Below are 22,185 nucleotides of genomic sequence, written 5' to 3' on the forward strand. Positions count from 1 at the left end.
AGTATTTCTATCAGTATTAGTGGTGTTTTTCTATCGGTTTTAATGGTGATTCAGTATTTCTATTAGTTTTAGTGGTGTTTCAGTATTTCTATCAGTATTAGTGGTGATTCAGTATTTCTATCAGTATTATTGGTGTTTCAGTATTTCTATCAGTATTAGTGGTGTTTCAGTATTTCTATCAGTATTAGTGGTGTTTTTCTATCGGTATTAGTGTTCTTTTTCTATCAGTATTAGTGGTGTTTCAGTAATTCTATCAGTAGCTATTAGTGATGTTTCAGTATTTCTATCAGTATTAGTGGTGTTTCAGTATTTCTGTCAGTATTAGTGGTGTTTTTCTATCAGTATTAGTGGTGTTTTTCTATCAGTTTTATTGGTGTTTCAGTATTTCTATCAGTATTAGTGATGTTTCAGTATTTCTATCGGTAGCTATTAGTGGTGTTTCAGTATTTCTATCAGTATTAGTGGTTTTTCAGTATTTCTATCGGTATTAGTGGTGTTTCAGCATTTCTTTCAGTACTGGCCATAGTTTTTCAGTGTTTGTCAGTACTGGTGGAGCTATTTCGGTATTTTTCTCAACACTATTGTTAATGATTCAGTATTTATCAGTACTGGCAGTATTCTTTCAGTATTTCTAAAAGTGTAATGGGTGTGTTTCGATATTTCTGTCAGTACCGTCGGTATAGCTTCAGCGCGCAGAGTGCAGTAGCGTTTGTGTATGTGTATATACGAAAGAGCGAGAGCGCGCACGCGTGCGGGGTTTCCCGAGTCGGACTGCAGGGTCACCGCGCCCATCTCTGTTCTCTGATGGCCGGATGAGAAGTATAACTGGAGAAAAGTGTTCCTTGAAGGAAAAGCAACGGGAAGTGGCGGCCGTCGGACTTGCAATCAGATCAAATTTGGCCCAAGGACTTAAATGCCAGAAAATTGACGCAGCAGTTGAGATATCTTGTTAATACATTTCAAACGTGGCATTAATTTTCGCCTTCTGCATCGAATTATTTGAAAGCTGAACTCATTATTGAGGCGCCGCTCCTCCGACTGAGGCTAGTTAGCTTAGCGAGCTAGCTCGTTCTTGTTCGTTTATGCGTGGATTTTTACAGAAACACGGTGCTTTCTTTCGGTCAATGCCATATAACGCAAGGCCAACTACGACTGAATACAGGTATGTCATTTGATGTGGTTTTAGTGTTGATTAAAAAAGTGAAACGATGTTCGGCGAGGTGTATTTTAGCAGAACTAATGACACGGTTGTAGTGAACGGGCGTGGGGTAGATGTTAACAGCTAGCCGAGCAGTTTGCATACAGGCAAAAACGCCAGGGAAATGAGCGAATGTTGTTTGACTAACCGCAAACCTCATAACAGTTATCGTCTCAAAGAAGTAATGTGATGACTTTGTGCCACAGATGTCCAGTAGGTGCATCGCTGAGTAAAATAACAGCAGGTTTTCAAACACGGAGATTTTTCAGGCCTTTGACTTTTTTTTAACTGCGGCCATCCGGACCAAGCTCTCAGCTTGTTTTTCACGCTTAAATAATGAACATTGCTAATAAGTAAAGAAATATACTTATTCACGTTATTTCATCTTATTTTGCATCACTTACAATAGTAAGTTAGCTTCTTAGTCTTGATACCGTTGTAGCATGAAAGCCCGCTAGCTGGCTAATTACACATGAAGCTACCTCAGCTGGCATATTCACCTCGTTATTGTTTCCAGCCAAACTAGATTTTGGTGTTTTTATTTGGGGCTTATCAGCTCTTCGTCGATAACTAAGTGATATATAAATATTAACCGGTTGCATGTCATATTTTGTAGACGTCTACTGTGGTGTTTTCGGTTTGTGTTTCACTTGTTAGCTGATTAGCGGTCAAAATCCATCGGGGTCGCCTTTTCACTGTGGCTGACAGTTGTGTTTTTGTACGTGTGTGTTTCCAGATTTCTCTTATAATAAATGTTAAGCATCTGAAATGTTACCGCTTTCATACTCTGCGCATTGTACGGGTGTTTTGAGGCTGTTAGCTGAAGCCGTGTTAAAACCTTACAGTATTAAACGAGCCCCTGTGTTTTTTAACGAGTTAATCGGATTGGCCTTTCTGAACACGATTAGATAAAACCCACCGGTATAATGTCCTGTACCACCGCGATTCCTTTAACTGATCCACCCTAAACGCTCACTTCTCATGACCACCATGTTGCAACACACACATGGCGTTTTTCTTAACGACATTAATTGTATCTGTATAAATAGCCGTTAAATTGAGTCGGGAATTAACGCTGGAGCTGCTCAGATATCTGTCGAGTCACAGATGAAAATGAATAAAAAGTTTATTTTTTAAGAGCGTTTTCTATTAAAAAAAAAAAAAAACGCATCAGATTCCCCCGCGTTTTAGAGCCAGGAAACCTCCAGTGGTGAATAAATGAGAGGAATCGACGGCTTGGCGGGTCTAGAGACCAAGAAACGGCTGCGAACAAGATGGCGTTTGGAGCTTTTTCTCCTCAGTTTCCCTTCTACGAGATATTAGCATGCCGTTGATTTAGCCCACAGGATGGGTCTGTATGATGGTTAAGCGTATTTATTGTTAAATATTTGCTTCAGTGAGACGGTGATTGCACTCTAACCCTTAGTTGTTTATATAGCCATAGAAAACGATGCTTTTTAAGTATTTAATCTCCATAATGTTCAACATTTATTACCACAGAACTTGCTTGTATTTCACATTACTCGTTCAAAGCTTAATTAGGTATGTAAACCAGTTTGTACATGATTTTTTTTCCTCTCCCCCTGTTGGAACTCCATCCCCTTTATCATAAATTTTGTCATTACTGTTACACATCAGTACTAAGTCACACCTGCTGGCTGTCTGCACTCTCAGACTGTGTTAATGCAGATTTTTGTCTGCTTCCCTTGAAATACTGCTTCACCTGTGGTGTTTGTTGTGAACCCTTATAATGTCTTTAGTGTCTTACACACGTTGCCTGGTAGTGCACTCTCAAAATGAGTTTTGTTTATTGTTGGTTTGTTTAGCTGTAATGAAACTGTAACCAGTTACCACTAATGCTGACACTGTGGCTATATCGTAAACTTGATCTTTAATTGTGCAAGAATGCAATGTCACTGGGCTTAAACAGGTCTTCTGAACTTTAACTTTTACTCCATCTCATTTAACTATATTTGGATTCATCTGAAATGTGGTTGAAAACTTATCTGGTTATAAGTTCACAAAAGTTGTGTTGAACCTCATCAGCATTTCAGTGCAGGTGAGTTGCATTTCATATAGTCATGTTTTACATCAGCATTATTTCTATACCTTAAAAGTGTAAATGCAATGTGATTTACACTAAGATCATTATTCATATATATATAATTTTTGAAAATCTATCCCGAGTGGGGGGAAAGTGAATTCCACTTGTTTTGTTTTGAGTGTCACAACTTTCACGCGTCCGTATTGAGCTGTATTTATTTATTTATATCCCTGTTTACTGCACTTTGTAAAAAAAATGGTTTAAACACAGTGAGCTTATTTTTAAATTAAAACTTCAAATTAAGCCCAATATATTGTATCCTCCTAAATGTACCATGATTTCAGTTTGGATGAACAGCTTCCAAGAAAGAAATGTAATCATTGTTATAATCATTACATTTGTCTGTAGTCTAGTGTGCTCCAAAACAGACACAGGTCAATTTATCCTCTCTCTACCACCAATATGGATCAACAATTTTGACATCATTCTGCACTTTAGCGTCTCATCAGATTTTGTGAATCTGAAGTGTACTGCTCACTTTATAAAAATCACTTTACTGAAGTTGTCTGTCTTGAGCAAGATTAGTGTGCAAGTATGGGTTTGTAAATGTGTCCTATGTAGGTGAAGACAATGCATCGTTATTGTTTCGATTCACATTCATGGTACTAATTGTCACGTAATTCTTAGTCTGTAATGTTGGTTAAGCTGTCTAAAAAATGTAAAACGGATTGTTGTAGAATTCTTGTTCTTCCAGATATTTCTGTAATGGTAACTCGAGATTTGATGTGTTTTAAGAGATCTGTTTCTGCTCACTGGGGTTGTAAAGAGTGCATATTTGCGTTATTGTATGCCTCTTTTCCACCAAAAAGAACCGAGTGCTGGTTCAAAGTTGGTTCCACTGGCGAACCTTCTAAGAACCGGTTTGCCTTTCCACCGGCTAGAGAGCCATCACAGAGCCGAGTCCGACGTCACTGTATACCTCTCATGTTACCCAGCGCAGCAACGTTAGCGCAGCAGCGGCAAACAACAATGACGGATGTTGCTTTACTGTTAATGCTCATGGGATTGTGAACCTACATTAGCATCCAAACGCTGCGAATCCAACGTGTACGTGCAGCTCCGTGTAATTTGTAAAAACGGAGTTTGTAATCGAGAAAGTACATAACATTATTTTGTCATTAACACAGAAAAAATTTAGCCTTAGCATGTAGCTACCTACTATCATGTGTGCTGATAAGTGATTACATTGCGGTAAAATAAAAGTGTATTAAACATTTAGTAAACTTTAGGCACATTATCAAATGTACCATCAAATCTAACAGTAGCCCCGCCCACAACCCCTAACCAAGCGATTCTTAAGTCTAGACCAGCAACGTTTTGGTGCTACTTAAGAATCACTCTCGACCTGTATGCATGATTTTATGCATTGTGCTGCTGCCACATGATTGGCTGATTAGATAATTGCATGAGTGCTCAGGTGTTCCTAATGAAGTGAATGCGTGTTTGTATTCAAAATATGCCGAATGGAGAGAACAGAGCGATCAGTGAATACATTGTCACAATTGCAGCTCAGTAGATTTTAAGTACACTTTTAGCCATTTAAAGAGTACTTTGGTTAAAAACAAATTTGCAGCCATATGGCTTTTGGGGAATAAAGGTTTATTATCTGTGGGTTTTGCCTTTTAGGATTACTGGCTTGGTAAGTGATGGTGCTGATTATCTTCTATTCTGTGATGTGGATGATTCATTGCTCACCCAGTGTAATGAGCGTCGTCTGTACTTACACTTACCACTGCAGCTCTATTGAAATCAGTGTTTTATGGTTCTTGCATACCTAAAAATCATGGTGCATAGGTTTCCCTAAAAAAATGAAGTGAAAGTGTGTTCTGCTATTTGTCAGAGAAAACCCAAAGTTGTCCTTTAAGACTTGTTTTTAAAAAAGGGTGTCAGTTATTGTGTATTTTTGTTTATTTCTGACTACTTTTCATTTTGTGAGTAGCATATTTCAGTGCAGTCATTACCATTTTAAAGCCACCGTGTCCCTACTTCATCTGACTGTGTAGTGGTTCACCTTCACATTTCTTTCTCAAGTTTCCTCCCACCTCCAAAAAACATGCTGCTGATTAGATTGGATAGTCTATATTGCCCCCAATGTGATTGTGTGCAAACGGTGCCCTGCAGTAGATGCCCTATCCAGGGTGTTTCCTTCTTTAAATCCAGTATTCTTGGACAAATCCCCTAGTTTGAACAAAACCTCTGTGACCTTTCCTGAGCAGACATTGTAAGCTGGCATGCCTAGTACGATACTGTTTTGAATTGAGTGTTAACCTGAAATTGATTTCATTCCATCTCTAAATATTGCTCAATATATGGAACAGGAAACTCTGAACATTGGCCATGGTGGTGAGATGGCAGCTCTGAATGCTTACTAGATTTCACCTGATGCAGTGTTATACTGAACCTTATTCTTTAAGGTGTAGGAAATTTTTATAGTTTTCAAAACCTAACTTAAACTTCACTAAATTAACCTTTACATTCTTGTTACTGAGCTGACTTTTTTTTAAATATAGTATTAGTTTTTTATCGTTTCCTGAATCTGGGTTACGTTTTGTAGATTTGGCAGAATGCTCACAAGTTTACTGAAGACTCATGAAAAGTAGCAGGTTGAAATGATTGTTTTGATTGTCCACAAATGAGCCCAACATGTCGTGTGTGGGGTGTTTTTGTTTTGTTTTTTAAAGCAATGTCGTCTAGGTAATATTTCATACAAGATTGTTAAATGGCGCTCATGTCTCATTCATTCTAAAAGTTTAATTGCAATTCCCTGAATCTATGAAACATTTCAACATTTTGGTTCTTTTCATTTTAAACACGTAGCTTGCCAAAAATTTCTAAGTCCTTACTGTAGACTTGTCATTGTTGGTTAGTATCAGCACAGAAATGCAGGACATTGTCACTGCTATCTGCAGCATTATTATAATGTACCTAGTATGAATCCATTTATTTAAAAGTCAAAACTCTGTTAAGTCCTACACAAGCTTTAATTTAGTAGTATTTACAAAGCCTGTTTGTACACTAGCATTGATTCCGTTTTCTTGCTGTTAAACTGCATGTTTTGGGGGATTATGAGGCAGAAGGATTCCTTCTTTGACCAAGCAGTCCGTCTTAAATGCTCGGTCACTTGCAGTGGGTTTTTTTTATTTCCACACTATAATTTTTAGGGATTTTTGTCATTCCTGAGTATTTATAGTATACATGGAAAACTTTTTTTTTTTTTTTTTTAAAGTAAAACTTACAAGTAGCTTGTTTCTAACGAGATGTACTCAACTGAATATTTATAAATAGGCATGGAAATTGTTGTTCCCTATGGGGTCGCAGCCATTGGCCATCATCCCGTGACCAGGAGACCAAGAGTAAAATTGGTCCTAAGACCTTGGTGCTAGAATGGCAATAACAGTTTCTTCAGACTGTTTTACCTTTTATTTTCTAATGAAACATTTTTAGTCTATTAATATCCACCAGCCACAGGGCAGCAGTTTGAGCTTAGCATCAGAAAGTGATCCAAATTCTTTCTGAAAAACACTGACACTGTTATGTTATTACCAACCCATTATTACTGTTGTAGAAAGTTGCTGGTTCAGAAATCTTTTCTTTGTCTCTTTCATGGCATACTTTAGAAATGCTTTCAGAAATCTACATGAATATCTCCCTTGACATGTCATTAGCACTTGTCAAAAGCTTTCACCCATGTAAAACCGCATTGTTAATAAAGGCTGGTTAATAGCAGCTCTTTATAAACCTCTTTCAGGTGCGTACGTGAAGATTTCGTTCGGTACACCATCTGTTGTTATTAGTGAAACCACATGAGGAATTTTGGCACTTGTCTTTCTCTCCTCCATCATCATCAAAGCACCAGTTGAGGTGTTTGGAAAGATTGGTGTTCATCCCTCCAGTAGAGAAAAGTAGAAGCAATGCCATGGCTCACTGAATTTTTTTATGGTGCTGCCCCAAAACCTTACTTAGTCAGTTTATTTTGGTTTGTCCTTTACCATCTGTCTGTATGTGCAGATGTTTGATATTTCAATGTGGTGGGGTATTTTTTTTTTTTTTTTTTTTGGTGGTGGTGTGGTGACAAATTCCACCACAACCTACGGCCCCAGTTTCCTCTCAGCTTTAGGCTTTTTTGTAGTGTACATAAGTTCAATTCAATTCAAGTTTATTTGTATAGCGCTTTTTACAATGGGCTTTGTCTCAAAGCAGCTTTACAGAACATAAACATAGAACAGAAGGTAAGTAACCGTATATGGTTACACCTGTTGCTCCATCAAGCTAACATAAGCTGTTTATTTATTTAAGTTTTACCTTGTTTGTGCTGCAGTTACATACAAATCATAGATAAGCAGGAAAAACCCGCTCCTCATTAATATAGCCAGACCGTTTAAATATTGAGTTCTTCTTCTCAGGCCAATAGTTTTGAAAGCAGTTTCTCCCTTGCACCGTCTTAGTGACATGAGCAGTCAATTTAAAAAAATCATCACAAAATCTTGCCCACTCTGGCACGTCATTTAGAATAGTAGAATTTTGGCTATCAATCAAGTGGGCAAGATTATAAAATAGTAGTGGATGATGGGACTTTATATTGTTCTTCTTCATAACGATGCCTTCTTTAAATTAAATACTGTCTTGATCCAAGCATTTAAAAGAATGTTCTGAGTAAATTGTATGCATATAACATTACGTTTTACATTCTACACTGACAACGTTAAAAGTGAATATGTACAATATTAGATTTTACCTTTTAAGGGTAAACTTTAACCATAACTGTTCAACATTAATCAGCATCCTTAAATCAGCACTTCTGTTGTGACTCAGTAGGAGGCAGACTGCTGTTCCTCGAGGCCACAGGCTGCAGCTCTCTAAGTCCATCAGTCAGCTGATTCTGATCAGGTGCTTTGCTGAGAGGATGAGAGCCTGAACTGGATGTTATGGCTCACATGCAAACACAAGTTACGGTGCTGTAATGCCAGCCCCTAAAACGAAAATGCAGTTTAAGATTTCAGACCTGATTGTATATCCATTTGTGTGTTTGTTTCAAAAATTTGTCTTTCAGCAACCAGATGTAGTGTTCCATATTTTATTTAGCTATTTTAAGCGTACAGGCCAAAAGTAGGGCTGGGCAATGTGGCCTAAAATGAAAATCCCCAATCTTTTCACAAAAAATCAATTTATGATTTAAATTGATTTTTCGTGTGTATATGTATGTAGGTATATGTATATACACACACATGCACCTGTGACAGCAAAAGTGCAAAACCCGAAAAGCGAATACTATAAAAAGCCAATAACTTCACTGTAATGTCACTAAATTCAGCTCTCACACCACTTTTGTCCTGATAGTTATACTACAACACATTTGGGGGGAATGTCTTTTTGTATAATTATGATTTTTCATATTAAAAAAAAAGTACAGTGTAGTTATTGGCTGTTTTCATAGTATTCGCTTTTCGGTTTTTGCACTTTGCAGATGGTCCCTTGGAATCTGTCTCTTAGGTGTTCGCACATAGAGACATGTTTTCTCCAACAAGGAGGAAAGCTGATTTTGAGGAAAATTGGGTTGTAGCTGCCTCTCTACATTTACTACGATAGAAAAGTTATTTAGGTGTTATTTGTTATAGGTGTTATTTGTGTAATAAGAACGTTTAGCTCAGGAGTTATTGATTCGGGAATCTTGAATCTGAATATGCGGCCAACTTTATTTGTCGCAATACACAACATAGAGTATAATGTTTATTGATGCGTATAACAGGAACTCACTGCATCCATGATCACTTTCCAATGGGCCCTCTTCTTATTATACTGGATACAGTTTGTAAATGTTTCTAAGACGGTAGTTTGTTTTTTGGAGGTGTGTTTGTGCTGCCGCGGTCGTTTTCATTTCGCAGGGCATAAAATCTCTCCCTCTCGACAGCATGCCTCTGTTTAAGGTGCTGCAGTAAATTAGTCGTACTGCTACTTTGCTAGCAACAGACTTTAAACACACTTTGCAGCGGGGTGTTGTGTGTTCTGCGACAAAACAGAGCCAATTCCATATGACAGATGACACTGTGCCTTTCTTGGGAACGAGTTCTTCCCTGCTCGCTGCCATGTTTGTGTATCTCTATGGCAAATGCGTGGGGGGAGGGCTGAGCCCATTCCAAACTACGGGAGCCCAGAGGGGAGCATCAGCGGATGTTAGAGAAAATTTTCATTCAAACAAATCAATGTAAACTACACATTCAAGTTAATCGATAAAATCGATTTATCACCCAGCCCTAGCCAGAAGACTGCTTTGCCTCTTAAAAAATGTTTCATCATGATATCCCTTTCCTTTTGGTCCCATGTAATTCAACTGGTCTATAGCCTTTGCCCCTTGATCGCCCACTGAACATGGCCAGCATAGGGCATATAAAATAATAAGGAAAAAAACATAGAAATGAACACAGTTCAAAGTTAACACGGGTTACTACAAAAGTCAAATGAATCATTCTGCTTGTATGTGGCGAGGACCAGAAATTGTAGCTTAAGTAATTGAGTTTCCAATCATGCATCTGAGCAACTGTGGAGCTCTTACTTTCCCACTGCGATAGTTAATGTTCTTTTCCCCAGCATTTATTTGTTTGTTTGTTTATTTATTTTATAATTCTAGCAATTACAAAGTAATAAATGTTTTCTCACCATCTTAGCAATTTATCTGATATCAGCTGCAGTTTGAGAAATTTCCCCATTGTGGAATGAATAAAGGTATATCTTATCTTACTAAGACTGTTTTATGGTATTGTTACTGGTCGAAATTAATTTACTTGGGCCACACACAATTTCTGAAAATAGTTGGTTTTGCATTCATGTGCACATCACATGCATTCTTTGACCTGCAGTTTTCTTTAGGCCAAATAACTAAGAAAATGAAGATATGATGACTTTTTTTTTAATCAGTGTAAGGATCTGCCTGGCATAAAATAATTAAACCCAACTGCCAAGGTGTATTCTACTGTGAGAAGTAGAATTGTAGCATATACTGTAGTGTATTCTGCTCCCGAAATGTATTTGCTAGGCCATCGTGTGTTATAGTATCTCACAATTCACTAACTGTGTGTAATTTCTTTTTGTACCACAGATCAGCGTGTGTCCCGGCAGTAGGAGTGAGGAAGAGCTTTAGAAGAAGAAAATGAGTGAACTGGATCAGTTACGCCAGGAGGCTGAGCAGCTGAAAAACCAGATCAGAGTGAGCGCCGCCTCCTTCACACACTTTCCCTGCCACGTGCACTCATGCACGCACACACTCTCTTAAAGTTACAGTAAACAGCAGTAACATGCTGTTCAGAAACATTGTATAAATATTTCAGTTAACACGGGAACAGGAAACAAGTCTGTTGTGTTCACAAGCTGCTTGGCACCTTTACAAATACATTCCATTCCTTCATTACAGCCACCGAATGCTCCATATTAAACTGCTGCTTCCTCCTCAATTGTAGATTTTTTTTCCCCCTTCTTCTTCTTCTACATATTTTATACATTAAAGGTAGAACAATAGAATTAAGCTAAGTTTACGATAAGAGGAAGGGAAAGAGGACATGATTGTTAGAAGAGTCAGTGTTAAATGATTGACATGTGTTCAAAATAGAAATATCAATAATAATGCTCAGCATAACATTATGATCAATATAATCAGCATAATCAGTATAACAATTAAATGTCATAAATTACTGTAATTAAAACTGTCTGCTATTTTATTTCAACTGGTGGAGTTTATGTAATTTATGATATAATCCTATAGTGGTACCCAAACTCAAGTAAAGTTCTCACCAAAAAAACCTATCTGGTTTTTCTGTATTGCTTTTTGAACAGATCAGAATCCCAGCATCTATCATAAGTCAGAGTATCAGTAAGCAGTAAGTGCTGCTGAAGGAAGCTGCAAAGACACACTTCCCAAACATCTTAAGAATCTTTAACACATCCCAAAGATGTTCTACAGCATTCGGGTCTGGTGGCTGAGAAGATTCCTGAAGAACACTGAGCTTATTGTCCAAATTGAGACAACTTTGTTTTGTGACATGGGGCATTGTCATGCTGGAAGTAGTCAGTAGAAGACGGTAAATTGCGGGCATGAAGGAATGCACATGGTCAGCAGCAGTACTCACATTGGTTGAACCAATAATGATTAGTATTAACAGGCCCACAGTGCCAACAAAACATTCCCTACACCACTAGACCAACTCCACCCGACTGGACTGTTGACAGAATGCAGGTTTGTCCATGGATATCATGCTAATTCCAAAATCTGTCACCACCATCTGTGTGTTTTGGAAAAAATGAAGATTTATCTTACCAGGCTATGTTTTCCCCCAGTCTTCAACTGGTCTGGTTTTGGTGATCCTGTGACTACTGCAGTATTTGCTTTCTTGTTCCCACCTGTTAGAAGTGGACCTCCACAGTGTTGGATGTTTGCCACTGTTGTACAGAGTTGTACCAGCTTGGCAACAAGACTCGTGTCACAGTCAAAATCTTGGAGATCAAGTTCTCCCCATTGTAATCGTTCATTTGAGCTTTGTCTGTATCTTCTGGTCTGTATCTGCGTGGCTTTCTGCTCTGTACTGCTGCCCCACAACTGGCTGGTTCAGATTGCATGAATGAGTGTACAAATGTTGCTAATAAAATGTTCAGTGTGTAATTTGTCACTATTAAATTTTTAAAATTTAATGATATTGTGCATTATGGTCTGTGAAATGGTTTGCTTCATTTATTAAACTGTTCAAATTCAGTTTATTTCAGGTGTTCTCAAATATTTGTGTATAGCCAGCTCACTTTTGTTATTCCTGTAAGTCATGAAAGCAGACTTTGCATAACTGAGAAACATTTTCATAACCAACAATTTACATGCTTTACCTAATACTGCTTGAATGACTGTCTTGTGTATACTGAAAAAAAAGGCGTTTCACATAACCACACCTGGCAAATGCAAAGTATCTGCATTAATGCTCTGTTTTAATGTGAAGTACAGTATTTTATAATTGTTACAATTAAGTTGGAATCTATGGAAGTGTGTGTGTAATTGGAATCGTGTGTGTGTGTGTGTGTGTGTGTGTGTGTGTATATATATATATATATATATATATATATATATAATGGTGTTTTTGACTGTTTCTTCAGTGACTCTGTTATGCAGTATAAATGCTGTTGTTAGCCCCCTTTAAAACTAGAACTAGACCTTAATTTATGTTGTTGCAATTGTATCTGTTTCTACTTCACTATGATTTTAAATTTTTCTTGTTTGTTTTTCAGGATGCGAGGAAAGCCTGTGCAGATGCCACACTATCACAGGTAACACAGTGCTCACTGATATCTACTAGAGCCCCTTATTCTCTCTTGTTGTTATCCAACTTTGAGTACATTTTGGTTTTATTATGTTCACTTCAGAAGGTGAAGGTATGAATTTATTTTCAGATAACGGCTAACATCGACCCCGTGGGGAGAATCCAGATGCGCACAAGGCGAACACTGAGGGGACATCTGGCTAAGATCTATGCTATGCACTGGGGCTCTGACTCCAGGTACCAAATATTAACACTCAATATTGTTCTCTTATTAGTGTGTTGTTTAGGGAAGCACAGATCTATACAGGGAAGGTTCTGTCCAAACAAATAAAATGTACAGTTAACTGTGATTTATTAGGTATATTAAAGGTTTTTGTTTGGCCTGTACTGTATAACCTTATCTTAAATTCAGACCTGTGTCAGAAAAATGCTTGCTCAAGATTCGAGGATTTCATAGTAGGGCTGCATATCGGCAATAATCTGGCAATACGATATGTTTCAATATATCGTGGTGCTGTAAGCAAGGCGATTTATTGGTATATTTCTTATATTAGGAAAGAACACACCACCATATGCAATCTGTAGTGAAAAAATTTATTTAAACAGAACCCAGTGGGATCAGTCCTTGTATTATTTAACATTACTGAACCTATTTACTAATGTAACAGTCAGATTGTTGTGATTTGAGCAAAAGACATGACCAAATAACACTCATTCATTATGTAATGCACTGTTATCACGAACGATTCAGTGGCTCATGATGTCCAAGCGTAACATGTAAACGCGACTCTCTCTGATGAGCTTAGAGATTCTTGTACACTCATTTTTACCTACTTGTACAAGTTGGGCACAGTGATGTCCGTAATGAGTTGTCGAGATGGTACTGTGTGGCGAGACTCCAGAGTTTTTAAATATATAACGGAAGCCTTCATTCTCTACGACACTGAGAGGGTGCATGTCTTTGCAAATTAAATAGGGAGTTGAGGTTGGTGGTAACTTTGACATGTAAGCTTGCTCCAGAGTGAGCATGTTGGCATTGCTCATTTTACACACCATGATTTTTGTCAATCTCTTTTGAGCTTTGTCTGTAGCGAAAGCCAAAATGACGCCACACCGAGGTGGAAACGGGAACAATTGTTTCAGATTTCATTACAAGCAACTATTATTATATTTACACTAACATTTAGTGGGATTCTAGTATTTCCCTAGTAGTCACTGGTTCAAAGATAAGATGACTGCCATCGGGATATAAACTCAAAACGAAACAAATGAATCTTGTATGATTTTATACTTTTTAATGTTATTGCTTTTTGTGAATCAATACAGTATTAGCAAACAAAATATCATGAAACTCGTGTGTGTTTATCTCCTTACATTTCATAGGAGACAAGCATCTTTAATCTTGGATCCTTTAATCTTTTTTTTTTTTTTTGTTTTTTGAATATTTCCTTATTTGCTCAATCTGACCTTCAGTGTTAAATGATCAGTAGTCACTTATTAGTCAAGTGTTACTCATTATTAAATTTGAATGTAATGGCTTTACTGCTGAAATTATTATTATTATTATTTATTTTTTTTTGGAGGGCTCATCTCAAGTTCTGTATCCTGCATGATTTAGACAACGTAACTGTCTGAAATGACCTTAATGCTGTTTCTCCTCATGTAGGCTGCTGGTCAGTGCATCCCAGGATGGTAAACTCATTATTTGGGACAGTTATACTACAAACAAGGTAAGCCAAGAATAGCAGCATAATCAAAGATCAAGTATCATGGTTTGTTTCAAGTCAATTATAAAATAAAGTTTAATGTTTCAGGTCCATGCTATCCCACTGCGCTCATCCTGGGTGATGACATGTGCCTACGCTCCCTCAGGAAACTACGTGGCCTGCGGAGGCCTAGATAACATTTGCTCCATCTACAGCCTGAAGACCCGCGAAGGCAATGTGCGCGTCAGCCGTGAGCTTGCTGGACACACAGGTTGGATATGAACTTTGCGCAAACACGTGTTTATACTTTCAGCTGTCCATTAGTGGTGCCCTCTGGTGTGGTGTTCTCGGCTACTATGCCACAATTTAGCAGCTGACCCTGCTACTTTTAGCCTTTAACCCCCCAGTATAACTCCCCTTTTGTGGATTTGTCTGGGGTGGCTCATAAAGGAGCTTGGTTTAGACCACTGTAAATTGGTGTTTAATTATGTTTCTTGTATTCTTCTGCACTTCCAGGTTACCTGTCCTGCTGTCGTTTCCTTGACGATAACCAGATTGTCACAAGTTCTGGTGACACCACCTGGTGAGAGACTTGTGTATTCATGTATAATGTCATGGGTCTTGTCTAATATAACAGACTTTTAAAAAAAATTACGGACAGCATTGGGGTCAGTGTAAACGGTGTGCATGTGTGCTCTACAGTGCGCTCTGGGATATAGAGACTGGTCAGCAGACAACCACTTTCGCAGGTCACACTGGAGATGTGATGAGCCTGTCCTTGGCTCCAGATTCGAGAACCTTTGTCTCAGGAGCTTGCGATGCCTCTGCTAAGCTGTGGGATGTGCGCGAGGGCATGTGCAGACAGACCTTTACTGGCCACGAGTCCGACATCAACGCCATTTGTGTGAGTAGCACTATGGCTTCTCTTTTATAACAGCTGACCTACACTTATTGATTCATGGATAGCAAGCAGGTGTTAATAAGCATTATTTAACAATACAAATACATTTGCTTCTTTACTCGCGTTGAGACTGAAAACTTTCTCTCTCCAGTTCTTCCCTAATGGCAATGCATTTGCCACCGGCTCAGATGACGCCACTTGCCGGCTATTTGACCTGCGTGCGGATCAGGAGCTAATGGTTTACTCACATGACAACATCATTTGTGGCATCACCTCAGTGGCTTTCTCCAAGAGCGGCCGCCTGCTGCTCGCCGGCTACGATGACTTCAACTGCAATGTTTGGGACAGCCTGAAGGCCGACCGTGCAGGTGAGACACCTCATCATTCTGCATGACAAACCAGCCTCCCTACTAACACTGACCTGTCAGTATCACTAAAAGGATTTGTTGCATCACAGTGCTGTAGCATTGCTCTACATAACAATTCTGCTTGATAAATAACTAATTTACCAAGAAATTACGTGGCTATAACCGAAACCTTTCTAAATCTAATGCCATTGCTTTATTGCAGGTGTGTTGGCTGGCCATGACAACCGTGTCAGCTGTTTGGGTGTGACTGATGATGGCATGGCTGTGGCTACAGGGTCCTGGGACAGCTTCCTCAAGATCTGGAACTGATCTCAGAAGGTGCTTTTAACACAACATATCCGACACAGTAAGCCACAGCATCTTTTGCCTTTTAAATGCACATTATAAACATGCAAGTTAAATATGACCAAAGATTACAAATTAATGGTTGCAAATGTAAATTGTAATATAGTATATAGTGTGTGTGTGTGTGTGTGTATAAAATCTCTTGTTGCTCCGGGTTTGATTGTTTTTTGCACCACTATATGCATTCAGGAAAATACATTTTATTGTCCATCATTTCGTTCATGAGTTTAGATCCTGAATATAGAATGTTTATTTTTAACTTGATTGTATCATGAATTACTCGTAGCTACAGTAGGTCCTCGACTTGCGTCGGAGATCCGTTTCTACAAGGCTACGTAACGTGATTTTTGCTGTAAGTCAAAACCCACCTACATGGGCACCTACGTCGCTCACATAGAGCACATACACAGCAGTGAAATAGAAAAAAGAGAGAGAGAGAGAGAGAGAGAGAATTCCAAACAAAAGGCGAATAAAGCATAATAAAAAATGGTGTACAACGCGGTCTTCCTCGGATGGTGCCGCGTGATGCTCAGCAAGTAGTTCCCATGCAAACTTGGTTTTTGCTTTGTAAACGCCGTACGACGGAACAAGACTTTTTTAATAAATCTATGGGAGATGGCGAGGTAACCACAAAACGCCGTACATCGAGTCTGACGTAAACTGAGGAGACTATAAAAAACACACTTGTCACTTTTTTTTTTGGTGTATGTTTATTTCTGCATGTTTATACTAATTGCCCTAATTTTACCTGTTTCTCTTTTAGATGTCATTTGAACTCCAAAGTTGACTGGAAGATCATTCCAACTTTAGAATGTTAAATTTCACAGCATTGTCAACAACAAAACTGACTCAGACACCACCACAAAAAGAAAGAAAAGAAAAAAAACTTCTAAGGAAAAACAATGCCTTTCCTACACAAAGAAGAGCACAGTTTGTTCTATCACCCACCTTAAAAAAAGAAGAATTCCTGTGGTATCAAAATGAATAACTTTGTGCATTCCCTTTCAGACCATCCTGTGTCACCCTGACAAACACTATCATCCCATGCTTATGTCTCATGTGTCTAGAAAGCAAATGTTGGAGTGTAATTGTACAAATTATTTAACTTTTATTTCTTTTTAGACTTTTATCAGGCTTTTTGTTATTCTTGGATCTATTTTCCTTCATAACATTCTTTTTAGATATGTTCCAGCCTAAACAAAACAAAACTTTTTTTTTTAATCCTGTAAAATTATGGGTGAATGATGGAGGTAAAATAACGTAATAGAGGCTCAGATTAGTCATGGAAGGAATAGCAGCCTTTTCTAAAGATTTTTTTTTTTAGTTTTTTCCTCTTCTTTTTTTTTCTTTTTTTTTTTTTTAAATGGTGCACTAGATTGCCCTCAACTGTGTGTGTGTGTGCCTACGCGCATGACTGTTAGAAGTGTGCGTATGCGTGTAAGTAATCTTCATGAGCGTTTCTTTAGATGCTGTAAGAGAGAGTCTGCTCACTCGTCAAGTCATGATTCATAGTGTTGGGCAACTTGGCAGACCCAAGCAGCTTTCAACTGTTCACTTTGTTAAAAGCTTGCTGAGCGGTCAGCAATTACTTGGTAATAAGAACAGCCTTAGTTTTCTGCCTTATATGTGCATTAGTTAACTTTTGATGTGAATAACGGTCTTTTTGTCCTTGAAGAGAAAAGAAAACGCCATAATTATGCCATATCTTTTAAGCCTTTTACCATTTCTGAGTCCGAGGTACTCGCGTCATTTATCTCCAAATGGCTGCTTGTAAATACGAGTATCTGACTTGCACGCGAATGCAGCATTATATCCTAGCTACTTTTCTTTCCGGTCTTTGTCAGCTTTGTTTGCACAATAAGAAACTTGACTAATGTTTTATGCGTTAACTAACCAAGCACATGTCATTAATCACATCAAGAGTGAATTTTAACAAAGAAAATAAAATTTACAACCCAGTCCTCTTTTTCATAGAGGTTCTTTGTTTGAGCTAACGAAGCATCTCTTCTGGTTTTACTCTTTCTGTTGGAGTTACTTTTTTTTTTGCGTTTGTGACGCCTCAGTCAAAGGATGGTCTTTTATTGGTGTGGCTGAATAGATTGTGGGGCAGAAGGCCCTTCCCACATCCCCTCTCCTAAAAACAGATAGCCCTGTTTCTGTGCTTGAAAATGCAGGTAATAATCTGTGAATGAAATGTTGTACAAATCAATGTCTGAAAATAATTCTTAAAACTTTAACCTTTTTGTTCATCTGCCATGAAGTAACATAGTCGCATGCTGTAGAAATGCTTAAGCAGGTGCTTGTTTCTTTTTGATCTACTGATCTCTGCTACGATGGTGAAATGTGGTAAGACCTTGTAACAGCTGAAGCTTAATTCCACTCATTTCTCTCCCACGCCATGTACACATTGTTTACTTTTCCTGGCAAAGCTATGCACCCAAGTGTAAAACTGAATGAAACATTTCCTGTAGAATTTCTCTGCCCTCTGCTCCAGTACCGATTCTTCAAATGTTCAACGGTGACAGACATCTGTTCTGCAACAGTTTAGTCTCATTTTCACTCAAATTCTTCAAATTAACAGAGGAATGGGTCCAAAGAAACTGTTCTGGCCTCCTGTGTTTAGAAAATGGCATCTGAAATGGCAGATTTTTCTACCCCAACCTCCAACACACCTTTCCCCTCTCCCCTACTGTAAACAGATGCACTTTCTTTGATAGTTGTGACTTTTTTTTTTTTAAATGTTTTTTTTTCTTCTCTCTCCCTCTCTCTCTGCGATAATGTACAATAATTGTGATGTATTTGTGTGTGCTGCCACCAGTAAAGATTAATTACAGTTCAATTAAAATGGATTCCCCACTTTATTTTTCTCATCATTAATTAACTGTCATATCATTAACTGTAGAGCTCCGCACTCCTCACCTTTTGTATTTAATTTCAGTCTGTTGGTGTACCACAGAAAGCTGGATGCAAGATAGATACTATATTAAAATGTACTGTTATTTAAGATGTAATAAAAAGAAGTTTGAGATGTCTCTCTGTTTGGATGTTTTGGTAGAAGTCGCAGATTAGCCTTTACAGCAATAGGGTTTTCATTAGAAGCTGGGCTTTACATTAACACTTCAATGGAACATGTGAAAGTCAATACTGCAACCATGCTTGTTTTATGCAAATAGTCAAGGAAACCTGGCTTTCAGGTTCTATGTAAATTTAAGGCCAGCTGCTGGACATCTTCCAATAAAACCAAAACCTCTTCCTGTTACTCTAAAATAGCAAATGTAAGGTACAAAGGTCTTTTCTGTTTAAAGCTTAAACCATTACTTGTTCACATTCTTTGAGTTATTAAAAAAGAGAAAAATTTTATACTGCTGATTTGGAAGTGGGAAGAATTCATTTAAAACAATGTTTAATACATTCCACAAGAAACAAGGCGCTCGGGTTTACGTGCCAGTTGTTCCTCCTGACTGCTTCATGAATCTCTGTGGTGTAAACAAGGCTCTGATGAAACCATGTGAGATATCACAAAACGTGCACAAAGCCATGAGATAAAGAGCTTATTAATAATTTTTTTCTGCCCACATCAGTTACTAACTTTCTAAATTCAAATTCAAGTTTTGTGTATGGATTCCCCGACATTTCCGCATATACGAGCTGTGCTGTTAAACAAGGACATTCATTGTTTCCCTTCCTGTGCTACTAAACAAAAACAAAAGCTTATTTACATAAAACGTCCTTGTTAGAAGTCCTCTAAGGGGAGTTGTAGCAGGCACCATGATTTTATTTCACCAGCCACCTGATTCACCTTCTCAAGTACGAGTAATCTTATTTTTTAGTGTACTGTTTCATTGTCATATATTCAAAAGGTTCTCAGAATATAGTCTAGGGATTTCCAAGGCTTTTTGATTTATGATGTTATGATGTAAGAAATGTCAAGAATTAAAAGCTTACTGGCTGGAAAAATAGCCCAAACCGTAGTATAACTTTAAGTAATAAATGTTTTTTCTTAAATTCTTTATTCTTTATAAATTCTTCAAAAACTAAAAGTGCTGTTTGATTGATTATTCTTCCCCATTTGACCAGTATTTGGTAAAGTCACTTATTCGTGCAACAGCAGCTTTAGGTCTGATTGTAAATTCCTACCAGTTTTGCTTAGAAGCAAATTTTTCCCATTCTTTCTGGCGTATTTGCTCCGGGTTCTTATATTTACAATTGTTGGCATTTGGCAGACACCATTATCCAGAATGACTTACATTTTTATCTCATTTTATGTAACTGAACAATTGAAGTTAAAGAGCTGTGTTCTAGTGGTGGCAGCTTGGTGGATTTGATATTCAGACTCGCAATCATACAATAACTAATCCAACACCTTATCCACTAGGCTATCACATCCCATGTTGAGTGGATGTTCACATCAATTGAATGTTTGTTGACAGCAAGCTAGAAAGCAAATTTTGGTTTATTTAATTTAAAGCAGGTTCTCTTGTAATATTTGCCTTAATTTTGGCCATCCGTTCTTTACTGACTGTTGACAAGAAACGCCGGTTCTCAGCATGAGGCTTCCACCACCACAGTGTGTTATTTTTGCACCATACGTAGCACTTTAAAGAAGTGTGTTGATCCTGGTTCACACACAAACAGTAACTCCTCTTCATTTGGTCACTGTTTTGGATCGGTCAGCTCTTTGATGGCTCTGTAAAATAGCATGTTCCTATATCAGTGGTAGCTTAGTGGCAAAGGCTCTGGGTTATCGATCAGAAGGTTTAGGGGTTCGAGCCCCAGCACAGCCAAACTGCCACTGATTAAGTCCCTTAACCCTTAACTTAAAGTCTACCAACATATGTGAAAAAAGAATCGTGACAAATAAAGGTTGCTATTACTATTCTACACAGCCTTTCTCATTAATGTAGCTGATCCTGGCCATCCCTTGATGGCCACAATTTACATTTACAATTTAATTTGAAATTCAGACTGTACTGCCCAATGTTAGTGCAGTCTGCCATTATGAAGTGGCTGATGTTTGTATACTGTTCAAATGATCATTTATCCATCAATTAATACTGTAGAATAAGTGCAAGGATGAATTGTGCTTCATTTGGTCTAGCAATTTTCTATGACTTTACTTCGCAAAATTTGGAAGTCCATAAAAGAAAATATTGTAAAGTTAAGATTCTTCCAAGAATAATAAATTCAGAAGTTTCACAATGTAAAAATGTCTGCATAGTGTAGTGAACAAGCTAAATCTAATACTTGGTGTCAATTATCTTAAAAATCTAAATTTGGGCCTTCTTGTTTTCACCTGGGACAACAGGAGCTCTAATTAAGATGATGGGAATCATGGATAGCTACAGATTTATTTAAGGACCTGTAGCAGAAAGGCATGGGTGTGGAAGAAGAGCCCAGATTTAAATCCTAAAAGAAAATCTGTGGGATGACTTAAAGCAGGCTTTCTCACAGTTTATTGTGTGAAATAAAGATGCTAGTAGACCTTCCCACAAAAGGTGTGGGAAATTCCCCCACACTTTTTCCTCATTCTCACTCAATGATTCTCTGCATGATGTTATGCACTGTGATACATCTACACGATGGACCATTAGATAAAGCCAGTTCATTTTGTTTAGATTATGCACCAAATACAATATGCAATGAGATCAAAAGATAGATATGAATGGTTAAGATTTCAGCTTTTATTTCCTGGGAAAAACGTGTAGATGTGTAAAAAAAATAAAGCAATGTGTCAGTGGGGATATAACTATAGGAACAGATGTCTTAAAGTATATAGGACTATATATAATATAGGAATATAACAATCAATATAATAATATAATAATAAATAATCACTGTGATCTGATCGAAGGGCAGCTGATTGCTAGTTTCTTCTTTTGTTGAGGCTATTCCGGTCTTTTACTACAGACTCTTTCAGTTTTTGTTTGTTTGGAGGAGTTTCTCCTTCCAGTCTCTGTTTCAGGATGTGAAATGCATGCTGAGTTTGGTTAAGGTCTGGTGCTTTACTTTGCCAGTCCAAAACCTTCCACTTTTTCCGACCGATGAAGTCCCTTTGTTGTGTTGTTAGTGTGTTTTGGATCATTGTCTAGCTACATGATGAAGTTTCCTGTTTTAAGAACTACATGGTACAAAATGTCAACAATTGACCATGTGACATACAGTAACTGTGTACTACACTGAGCTATTTGAAGTACCACAAAGTTTCTACAGACCCCGGAGTTTGTTTTTTTTGTTTGTTGTTTTTTTTTTTTGATAAAGGTACATCATCATCTG

The 22,185-nt window shown here is 37.9% G+C and overlaps 1 protein-coding gene across 2 annotated transcripts; it reads left to right on the top strand.

Moving 5' to 3' along the window:
• Nucleotides 1–754: 754 nt before the first annotated feature.
• On the top strand, nucleotides 755–18,773 carry gnb1b (guanine nucleotide binding protein (G protein), beta polypeptide 1b). Of its 2 annotated transcripts, none has more exons than XM_027146793.2 (11): nucleotides 755–1,162; nucleotides 10,396–10,503; nucleotides 12,561–12,599; nucleotides 12,723–12,829; nucleotides 14,259–14,322; nucleotides 14,407–14,569; nucleotides 14,815–14,881; nucleotides 15,001–15,202; nucleotides 15,351–15,567; nucleotides 15,770–15,885; nucleotides 16,676–18,773. In XM_027146793.2, exons 2-10 carry the CDS (start codon nucleotides 10,447–10,449, stop codon nucleotides 15,874–15,876), a joined length of 1,023 nt encoding a protein of 340 aa, XP_027002594.1. In that variant the 5' UTR covers nucleotides 755–1,162; nucleotides 10,396–10,446; the 3' UTR covers nucleotides 15,877–15,885; nucleotides 16,676–18,773. The 2 variants fall into 2 exon arrangements, with proteins under 2 accessions (XP_027002594.1, XP_027002593.1); XM_027146792.2 differs by having other exon boundaries at nucleotides 756–1,162; nucleotides 15,770–15,913.
• The last annotated feature ends 3,412 nt before the right edge of the window (nucleotides 18,774–22,185 follow it).

The sequence above is a fragment of the Tachysurus fulvidraco genome, chromosome 5 (genome assembly GCF_022655615.1).
Source record: "Tachysurus fulvidraco isolate hzauxx_2018 chromosome 5, HZAU_PFXX_2.0, whole genome shotgun sequence".
NCBI classification, from domain to species: domain Eukaryota; kingdom Metazoa; phylum Chordata; class Actinopteri; order Siluriformes; family Bagridae; genus Tachysurus; species Tachysurus fulvidraco.